Raw genomic sequence first — 11949 nt, forward strand, 5'->3', positions numbered from 1 at the left:
AAATTAACTGGATGTTAAATTTTCTTGAAATATAGTACGATTTTGCACTTGTACTGTAAAATTAAATAAGCAAAACCAAATACATAAAATATTTTATTCCACGTACTACTCCGTATTTATTAAAAAAAATATCAGAGTGATCATATCATTTCTTCACCTTCAATTAAATGTGTATTTAAAATGATTTACAAAAAGTGAAAGAACAGTTAATAAGCACGGTGGTCTTACAGAATTTCTGGAGGTAATTATGCATTACAGAAACATAATTTCATATCAGCAAAATAATGTGAAATATAAATCTTAAGATTACTCGAATAATCAGTTTTTAAAAATATCCGAACACAAGTGCTTGGAAACATTCAGTACTTGCTCATTATGCGTTGCATATAAATGTTGTAAAAAAATGGCTTGAAGTTAAATTTTTAAAGTAAATTTTCCAAAATGCTGATAAAATCTCGTTTCCTGCACCTGACCAATTAATTAGCAAAATAATATTCAAATTCAAAATTTCAACAATCAGACTTTCTGAACAATACTCTATAGAATTTGCAAGAAAAAGCAACAACGAAGGTAATAATTTATATTCTGTGAACTATGGGTATATGTTTTGCAAAGCCGAATGTATTATTATCAAGATTTCTCATTTACGTAAACTGTACGGCTCGTATACATCGGACGTACTTTTGAATATTCAATTCTGTAAACATAAATATTCTGGCTTTGAATCGGATAAAAATTCAAATATCTTCGTTTGAACAAGCGCGGCAGCGTTAAACGGTAGCCAGTTTACGGGAATTTTTGATTAGTTTGCCAGATCCAAAGTGTATATGATTAAAAAATTTATTAAAATATTATAATGCCGTACAAGAATGTTATTGATCGGCGCTATTTATCAAATGTTGATTTTTGATAACCGAAAAATTAATGCAGAAATATATGTTAATGATGTATAAGCAATCAATATAAATCATTATGGTAGAAAAACATATTAGAAAATTCTATATAATTTAATTAGTAAACTTGTTTGCACACTATCGTTATAATTTTAAGCGAACCTCTTCAAAAATATGGTTATTGAAGGGATAGAAATACCAATATGAAAGGAATAGAAATTGCAATCTGAAGGATTCTCAAAGAAATCATTTTTTAGGAATAATAGGCAAATATGCTATTATCATCAAAACTAAAATAGCCTATTTTAAATATTTTGATAATATTTGTAAGTACTTTACAAATATTTGGTAATCAAAGAGATTAATTAACAGAAATTTCAATCTGAAGGAATCTTGAGAAATAGTGCATTTTAAAAGCTTCTCAAACCGTATTGCTTATATTATTAAATTGAATTATATACAAATAAGCAAACCTACAATTACCAGAAGGAAATAGTTTAAATATTTTGAAAATATTTGTTATTCAGGGGTGCATTTGAATATTATGTTGTAATGTAAGTACTTTACAAATATTTGTTAATCAAAGACATAGAAATTTCAATCTGAGAGAATCTTGAAAAGTAGTACATTTTAAAAGCTTCTCAGGACGTATTGCTTATATTATGAAATTCAATTATATAGAAATAAAAAAACCTACATTTACCAGAAACAAATATTTTAAATATTTTAAAAACATTTGTTATTCAAGGGTGCATTTGAATATTATGTTGTAATGTAAGTACTTTACAAATATTTGGTAATCAAAGAGTTTAATTAAGAGAAATTTCAATCTGAAGAAATCTTGAAACATAGTGTTTTTTAAAAGCTTCTCAGGATGTATTGCTTATATTATGAAATTGAATTATATAGAAATAAACAAACCTACCATTAACAGAAACACTAAAATAGTTTTAGTGATTGCATAATATGTAATAATATTAGTACTTTGCAAATCTCTTACAAATATTTTGTAAACAAATATATAGAAATTTAAATCATTTAAAAAGCTTATAAGGAAGTGCCACTTATATTAGGAAATCAACATTTTACTGATTTAATATTAAAATGAATTAAGAAAATAAACCTTTGATTGAATTATTTGAACTTATGTAACTGTAATTGTTCGGACGTATTTTCGTTTTATTATATTGGCCATGAAGGTGACAACCTTCGGGGCATTAAGCATTACACGGAATGGTTGCTAACCCTGGTAGAGGGGGTAGCGGAGTGTTTTACTTGAACTAGTTGTTCACTTCTAAAAGTAAAGTCCGCGAAACAACATGTACAATAAATAACCAATAAATATATCTTCTTTCATTATAACTTAGTAAATCAGTGATTGTAGATAGAACTGCAACAAATACATAATATACAAACAAATCAGTGTTTAATACAGTACAAGGGTTACATTATAACCCAACAACCTGAACTATCGAAGGAGAGTTTTTAATAAAATCTATAACAACGAATATAAAATACAGTAATGTAATAAACATTGGATTTGGTTTTCATAGCAAATAAGAAAAATATTGTTGTTCATACATGTAGTACTTGAAAATGAACCATGCTTCCAATATTTATGTTTACAGTGCAAGGAATCAATTTTTATAGATCAAATATGACCACAAACTAAATCCATGCATCCCAATGATCTTTAAATCCAGATAATCAATCCCTTCGTGGGATTCATTTCTCATCCTGATTTTCAAAATTCCAATCATTCCTTCTCAAACAGTCCTTCTGAGTTCGTCACACGGTTAGACTACGGGGCATTATGTGTCAAATGTCAAACAGCGCTTATACAAAACAGTTTTATTGTTTCCCGTCTGTTCACGATCAACGAACTGAGATAAAAACATTAAATACAACTGCTTACGGGGCTCAAATGAGTCTCTATAACACTATTTCATTTAAATTTATAACACTCTTTATATTCTCATGTAAGAGAGAACGAGCAATTTAGCTGATGCATTAGAGTAAATGACACGTTTGAAGATGGAAGATTATTAAACAAACGGAATAGTTGATTTTTAGAGAAATATGTGAAGTTAAACGCCTAAAACGGCTCTTTAAAGCTTAAACCTAAGCCATTTATGTATGCTCATATTAAATACAAGTTTAGAAGAAACAATTTTGCTAGTTATTATATTTATTAAAAACGCCACTGGATTTAAGCCATCAACTCTCCAGATAAAAAATGGAAATAACTTAATTATTATTTATAAGAAATTATTCCATGAGTAAATAGTTATATAATTATCAATAAAATATTGTGAATTTTATATCGAATGGAAAAACAACTACTGAGTTGTTTTTTCCAACATGCCCTTTTAGTAGGCAATGTCCCTGCTGATTAGTTTTTGGCAAAGGCAGGTCTAGCCGTTCCGAAGATACGAGGCAAAAAAAGCCAAAAATGGTAACTCAGTTTTTGAGAGAACGCTGCGTCCGATTTTAATAATTCGCAAACATTTTACTTGTATTGACAAGATGAAAAATTGAACAATTCATGAAGGCAGGTCTAGCGGTTTCGGATATCTAATGAAAAAAGTAAAAAAAAAATGCCATTCGGCGGTCAAAAAGGATCATTAGACGTATGCGCATAAAATTATTAGATATTTTATAGAGATTTTAACAATAAGTATAAATTTTGTTTACATTCCTATGGGTTCCGTACCAATGTTTATCCGTAAGACGGCGACGCGGCGCTTACACGCTTTTACATTTCGCCTCTATGCAGTTAAAGCAGTACGATTGCTTTGAAAAAAGTTCAGAATTTCCAAAATACATATGTCAAAATAAAGAATAAACTTTTTTCAAAAAAAGTAATTTTTTGCCAAATTTATAGTTTCTCAAAAATCTAATTTTTCGAAGTAATATTTTTTCAAAAATGTTAATCGTTTTTAAAAAAAATAATAATTTATCGTACGGAAAGTTCCAGCAATTTTCCTTAAGACACAATGCCATGCGCCCCACTAGTTTAAATATTAACTATTACCAATTTGGTAATAGGTGAGAGCCATGATTCCAATTTCGCTCCATAATAAAACTCACGTGCGGCAAAACAAGTCAATTTGGGTGGTCTCCAAATGATATAATTAAGTGGAATATTCATGCTTTCATATCTGGAATATTGATCGGGCGTTTGATAATAAAACTTACTGTCTTACAGAATACTAGGCTGTCGCGTATCGCTTCTACTAATTAATTTGGATACAAGAGAGCTATTATAATGTAAATTAAGAAATTCTTAACTATCGGATCAATGGATTTATGATTTCGTTTAGAATTTGTTGCTTGGCGATTAGATCGTGGGCAATAAATTGGATTCTTGGGAAGGAGAGACGAACTGGAAACTAAGTCATGGAATATTTAAAAACATCAATGATCAGTACAAACATATAGTTACTCGAAATAGGGAAGTAGAAGAAAAATTTGCATAAAAGACAAAAATGATCTGAAGTGCATAATCTTGTATATATTACATCACACATATGTTTCAATTTATAACACAATAATAGGGAGTGATATACTTTAAGGAATCCTATACTTTGATGAGTCTATATTGAAATTTCTATTTATAAAATCCTGACAGAAAACGGGTCTGTTGACAATAATGTCCCAATACAGTTTCTCCCACAACAAGTAATTAAGTCTGTGTGGCATTGACATATGTCGCAGTAGAAAATGTCCAAAAGATTATACATTGAAACTTTACAATATATATATACATATATATATATATATATATATATATATATATTGTGAAATATTTATGTTTATGATAACGGGTTATCGCTGAATCGTAAACTTGACGCATCGGGCGCGTGTGTGGTCCTTACAAAATGACACCAATAAGGTCATCTCATATTGACACAATTTAGAGTTATGAATGACCCATATCATAATATGAAAAAATGCAAACATTTATGCATATCATACAATCTGATCAGTAGTTATTTTGTATAAAACTAACAGGAAGTATTAAATAGCTTGGGAAAGGGGTTTGTTGGCTGTATAGTATGGCTCCATAATTGTTATGGATTTTGGAGTCTGGAGCAGTTAGGAGATCTTCTTCAACTGAATTCTGGGAGAGAACAATCCTTCAGCCTGCGACAAAAAAATATGCATTTATATTTGATTTGTCACAGATATTATTCAATGTGTTTTTTATAATTGTCTCATATCATAGACTAATATCAATCTTTTCTTGTTACAGACAATCCTGATTCAATGCACAAATATCAGCCAAGGTTTCATCTGGTTCGAGCAAATGATATATTGAAGTTGCCGTACTCAACATTTAGGACATATGTTTTCAAAGAAACAGAATTCATAGCCGTCACAGCTTACCAAAATGAAAGGTAACAATTTTGAAAATTGCAAGTACAATTATTTTGAGATTTCCAACAACACATTTATAAAAAATAATATTCATATCTTCACAAAAAATATTTTCTTAAAATTCGCACACCAATCGTCACAAATATTTTTAAACGTCAAAATTCAATGGTGCCAATGTTATAAAAAAATAAGAAAGTTTTAGAAACACTAATCATACTGAACAGAATTTTCAAACCGTGTTTTCTCTAAAAATAAAAATTTCTAAGTGTTGTTTCGCTTTTTTTATAAAAATTACCATATAAACTAAATTTGTAAATAAAACATGAATACTGCATAATAATACAATTTGGTACGTATGATTATTATCACTTCATACAAATAATGTGCAATATTTGGTATGCATTTTTTTGTTCACATTTCTCTCGATATTTGTATTCGAGCTAAATTATCATTGTTGAAAACTATTATTAAACATTTTAAGTACATTTATCAACATAATATTGGGTTTCAAAAACATTTAAGTATTTGCAACAAGCGACAAACAAAATGTCGGCCATTTTATGATCAACCCTAAGTTGCAAAAAATGCATTACCATATAATGCTTAATACATCTTAATTAATCTTTAAAAACTCACCTTCATATGATTCTACAGACGCAGTTTTCAATCACCATCAATCTGCAACAATTATTCCATAAATATTTGATTTTTTACCGAATTTTAACACTTTTAGTTTCACTTTCTTTACTAACGCGCACCTCAAATGTCAAGTGCCGACTATGCAAATTTAGTGTTGCCGCATAGTTCCTAATTTGTCCGCTAGGATACCGCCTAGGATGACCAACTTCATTGGCGCTAAATTCAAATTTCAAATCTGAAATTTAAAACAAGATATGAAATTATAAATATTGAAGTAATAATGGAAATTAATAACTAACATACTATTAATTCATTATAGTAAAACAATATGAAAAATGTATAATATATGAATATTATAATTCAAATTTGTATCTGAAATATACAAATATAATAATATTAAAATAAAAATTAAAAGAAAAATAATATGTAATATATATTAAAAATAATAATATTAAATTAAAAATAAATTTTAACATTGAGGTAATATTAAAAAAACATAGTACAATAATTAATGATTAGTAGTGCATTAAATTAATAGCTTAATGAAAAAGTATAATAAATATGAATATTATAATTCAGATTTGCTCGAAAATATATTAAATACTAACACTAATTTAACATACTAATTAATTTATTATATTAGCAATATAATGAAAATAGTTATGATATGAATTTTATAATTAAATTCTGTGTTTTTTTCAGATAACACAATTAAAAATTGATAACAATCCCTTTGCAAAAGGATTCAGAGACACAGGGGCTGGAAAAAGAGAAAAAAAGTAAGTACATTTTTACTTATAAAATTATTCTTTTAACTATTTAGCTAGTTATTAGTATACTTTGCTGTATATTTGTTAACTCGAATAAATGCATTTATTTTGATTTGATAAAATAGGGAAAATTTATTCTAATTGAACAAAATATAAAATGATAATGATGTAAGTTACAAGAGTATCAATTGAATATATAAATAGTAAATCATTTAGTTAAGCTCTATGGTAAAAATTGAATGTAACAAAAATAGAACAAAGTATAAAATATCAAAAACCTATAATCAATATGATAAATATAGAACTATTATAGGAGTTTCTTAGCCTTCCTAGCGCGTGCCAGCAGTTAGCGCTTCGGCATATATTTAAGGGATCAAGGGTTTTTTGTCGGTTAAGACTATAAGGGTGGGTTCTTCGTTTAGCATTTATATTGAAGCCCTATTCTCCAGGGACGTATATTTCGCGTTCAAATTGATTCCTCTCAGTAATATACATCCGAACGTGTGTTTGAACCTCGGGGTGATTGTTACACATCGACTTGATCTAATTTCAAAGGTTATATAGGTGCACTTAGATCCCAAAAATACTTGGCCGAACAAGAATTGAAATTGCTTCGAGATTACTTGAATTTGGAGGAAGTCTGTTAGTTGTAGTTATACATAGAAATGAGATTCTGGATAAAAAAAGTAAAGTTTACATCATATGACCTCCAAAAACGTCTTATTGCCCAGTATTTATAGAATCTTCTATCATCTGAATTCCAAAATCCTCCCCTGTATCATTCTAGTCATGGTCTCATCCTGGTGACGTTGTAAATGCTAATTTGAGCAAAATCAGTCGTGGTACCTAGGTGGCTGTTTCCAACGAAAATGGTTTGAGCATTGGAGACGTATGGGCGTTTTGCGACTGATCGAGAGACTCCCTTCAATTAATACGAAAACGCCAACCCTAATCAAGTCACCACGCTGGGACGTGGTGACCTTAAAAAATAACAAAACCGACACAAACAACCTCGAGCAAATAATATCACCTCACGGAGACTATCAATGAGGTATGAATTCGTGAAAGGAATGCTAATGAGGTGGCACACACTTTCTGGGACTTTAAATTGTTGTTTTTGTCACATTTTTAACTATAGCCTAATTAGTCAGATAATAGAATAGAACAATTAGAGATAATAGAATCAAATCAAATTATTTTCACAATGATTCAGTGTTGCAGCAACCTTAAGATTTTTTCCTAAACAATCTAACTACAAATACAATATCAGAGATGGACAAACAGTATGGGATCAATATTGCTCATTTTGTTGAATATATCCAATAATAAAGAAACAAGACATTTATTAATTTTTTTTATATTTAATTTTAATCTGCAGCTTGTATATATTATTACATTAAGCAGAGAATGTTGATAAGTATATCGTAAAATAGTGATTACAAATTAATAGATACCCCCAATGGGGCGGGGGTCTAATTCTAATCTAATTAATATATTAAAAAAAACAAAAGGAGAAATAATTTAATATTTTTTTTTTTTATGAAATAACAATATTATGAATTGATTACAGAATATAAAAAAACTTTAAAGGAATGAATTTTACCTTGTTTTAAAAAATGTATTAAAAATACAATACATCAGAAGCAAAAATAATTTACTTGCAATATTGATTGTATTATGTTTTGTCAAAAGCACATTGTGAAAAGAATTACTTAAGAATATTTAAATTTGGGTTTACTTACAAAATTTGAATATTATATTATTATTTTTATATAAACAGAATAGATTAATAAATAATCAAATTAATATAAATAATTTTTGCTCTTATATTTTTCTACATTCTAGTTAAATATCTCCAAAAAAACAAGTGGTTTATTATTTATTGGATTAATAGTTCGGAAAAGAAACATATCAGTTTATTGAAGAAACTAGGATTTATCTATTAAATATACATATTAGACGGGTCGATTGAAAGGTCACTCAGGCATATATGATTTTCGAGCACTAGTGATCAAAATAAGATACTTTGCTGAAGAAACCATATCTCTGAAATGAATTCTGATGAGTTGAATGTTGAAAAACCGGTTAGGAGAGGTCTCAGGGAATGAACCAGGGGCATGGGTGAATCGGATTTCCAAGGTTAGTGGGGGACAAATGGAATTTTTCAAAATTCAACCCTTATTTTTGGGTCATTGCACGGACATCAGAATTCATTTTAGAGGTATAGTTTCTTCAGCAAAGTATCTTATTTTGAAACCTAGTATCCGAAATCCAGTCCAAAATCATGTGTGCCCAGACTTTTAAATATTGACCCATATAAATCGATACGCTTATAATATATATATAGATACATTTTTTTTGAATTTTATAGTAAATTGATTAGCACTGAATGAAGGCTAAGATGCTAGTTGAAAACGTATGCATTTTAAATAAATAAATTGAAAAAAAAAAACAGTCATGCTATTTTTTATTGATGTAACGCACACACACATATATATATATATATATATGTGTGTGTATGTGTGTGTATTAATTTGCACCCTTTGGTATTGAAATGTTAAGCGATTTTAAGTTGACATTGTCGCCCCGACAGCGGAATACGCGAGCGGTTTGCAACCATCCATCGGCGCACATGTGAGGTTACGCCCAGCGTGTGCGCCGATAGCTCCCTGTCATCAAGCGTTCCGCTTCGTATGTAAAATGCTTTGTAATTTATTACTTAAAACGAAAATGCCAGTCTAATTTCGAACGACTGCGCAAAACGCCCGCTGAGCGATCGGAAGAAAAATTAAACCGCGATCGCTTTGAAGGCGAAAAAGGAACATTGGATAGGAAGCCATGGTACATAGTCTCATAGGCACATTGTGTAAAACTAATACCAAAATTAGTCAGATAAATAATTGTATCATCTAATCTAATCAGGTGACCATATTGAAATTTCTACAATAATTAATTTTGCCAAGTTAATTAATATCTGGCCCTCCCTTCTTAACAGTAGGAAACGTAACAATCAACTATGAAACCCGAGAAACTTCTAAAGATCTCGGTAGATTACTAGAAACAACAAGCAACTTTAGAACGATAATACCGTTTCGGAAACGATAGGTTTTTCTGGTTATCTCTCAATAATCTCTTATGTCCATCTAACAAATCATTGTCTTGTACATATGTGGTACTCACGCCGGACTCCACACGATCGCGATTGCTCGATACTTGGGCTATTCTCGACTTTACTAATAATGCGAATCGATTAAAGCTAATGAGCTTCCAATCCAAACCATACTCCATACCAGGGGTAAATAACCTATAGAATCATTTGCATGTTTTTTAATTCTTGTGCGCCTATTTAAGATTTTGCTCCTCTACCCTCCTCTCCAAATTCAACCGCAGACTATTTCTCACGTACTCCAAGTCGCAAAGATTATTTCAACCCTTCCACGAACACAATAACAGAAATAGCCATGGGTGGTCAAAACAGCTCGGCTGCTGTCTGAATCAATTGCTTATAATTGCTACAATTGAAAGTATTTTTTGACGTGTGGGAAACTGTTCTTCGTAGTTTGGCCTCGTACGAAAAAATAATTATAAGCAAGAACATTCGAGTTATATTTTTAATCACTTGAACGCAGCATTGTTAGAACCGTGTAATTATTGGTAAAGGAAAAACACTCGAAGACAACAAGAGAATATGCGTAGAAAATTAAAATTGATCACTGATTAAAAATCAATACTGTATATCAGACACGGTTATTATAAAAATATATGATGAGAATCGAAATCTTGTTTCATTACATTATACCTCATGCCGTTTGACTACAATCGCGCCGATCTATATACTATTTTTCTCACACTGCCAAATTAGCAAACCATGTATATTTTATATATATTTAATGATCACATTTCGGGGCCAAATTCTGCGGTTAGGCTAAAACACACCAGCGGGAAGCCTCTTGCTATTACACTAGATATTCTCCACAACGAAACCTTCCCCTGGGATATCGCTTTAACCCTTTTCCGTTGTTCGGAAATCAACGACCGCTTCTGGCTAGAGAGAATTAGTTAAGGGTTAAACGATCAAAATAATTTTGCTACACTTGGTGTGACAATAAACCTTGTTAAACGACATATAGCATAATAGATATATGTATATTGATTATAGGAGATTATTGTATGACAACAAAATATTCAGCCTATCTGCAATTATTCCCTTATTAATTTTCTTATCATTTCTTACTAAATATATATTAAAATTTTTCTATATTTTTAATTTTATGTTTTTTTCGATATTGTTAAACCTTTATTTAACTTTTAGTCTCATCTCTTCCAGACAAGCGCTGCTGGCCACTCAAAGACATTCAGATGGATCAGAAAAACTTCCAGCAACGACAGGAAGTTCTCGTGGACCTGCTGATCCAGGCGGAGATAGAAGAATGCATAGAGCTCCTTCGAGAAATTCGCCCGGGCTAGGTGATGATGATGATAAATTGCTCGACGTGGTTGGCACGTCAGAAAGTCCTATGCTGCCAACTGGACATCATTTGACACCTGGACATCCACATCCACATTCTGGTTAGTACCTATATTTATAATATAGTTACTAAATTGTTTAATTACACAAGTTTTTCATCATTTTGTATGAATCCTATTAAATAGCCAAATAATAATTTGAAAACTATTTCTTTATATAATAATGTGAATAATATTATGATTGAGTGCAGTATATTAAATTACAAGAAAAATTGATGTACAACTAACCTTATTTTTTCTTTCAGCCTGGTTCAATTTGTCTGGTGATTCAGAAGATGCAATCCGACGGCGTCTTCAGCAACACAACGCAGACGATTCTGAACGTGGCGACGGTAGTGATTCTAGTTGCTCAGGCAGCGTAAACGGCAGCAGCCAAGGTTTCCGTCCTGCTTCAAGGTCTTCACCACAGTCTCACAATACTTCTGGCTCAACAATAACAGGAGCGAACTCGGATTACCCAGCCCCTAATATAAGTGTTGGCCCGCCGATCCATCCACCGCCGCATTTGCTACCTTATCTCTACCCACCAGGACTTTACCCACCACATGACAGGCATGCATTTGCTCCACCACTGTCATCTCTATTCGGTCACCAATTAGCTGCTGGACATCAGCTTTTTAATGCTCAATTAGCATTAGCGGCTCAACATCCAGCCATTGTTTTCACATTACTCCGGCCTGGCTGGACCAGGAAGTCCACTACATGCGCTTAAGGCTGGTCATCATAGGTTTGCGCCTTAT

The 11949-nt window shown here is 30.9% G+C and overlaps 1 protein-coding gene across 1 annotated transcript in view; it reads left to right on the forward strand.

The window, feature by feature from the left end:
- Positions 1-11946, forward strand: part of LOC113383170 (optomotor-blind protein-like) — a gene marked incomplete at its 3' end in the record, with an annotated part of 121567 nt that extends 109621 nt beyond the window's left edge. Inside the window, 5 exon segments of the mRNA XM_026621417.1 lie at positions 5149-5292; positions 6613-6691; positions 10995-11251; positions 11455-11864; positions 11866-11946. Coding sequence (XP_026477202.1) covers positions 5149-5292; positions 6613-6691; positions 10995-11251; positions 11455-11864; positions 11866-11946 — 971 coding nt within the window.
- Between the last annotated feature and the right edge of the window lie 3 nt (positions 11947-11949).

The sequence above is a fragment of the Ctenocephalides felis genome, unplaced genomic scaffold (assembly GCF_003426905.1).
Source record: "Ctenocephalides felis isolate EL2017-DRISC unplaced genomic scaffold, ASM342690v1 CF-g0.4_SCAFFOLD_03570, whole genome shotgun sequence".
NCBI classification, from domain to species: Eukaryota; Metazoa; Arthropoda; class Insecta; order Siphonaptera; family Pulicidae; genus Ctenocephalides; species Ctenocephalides felis.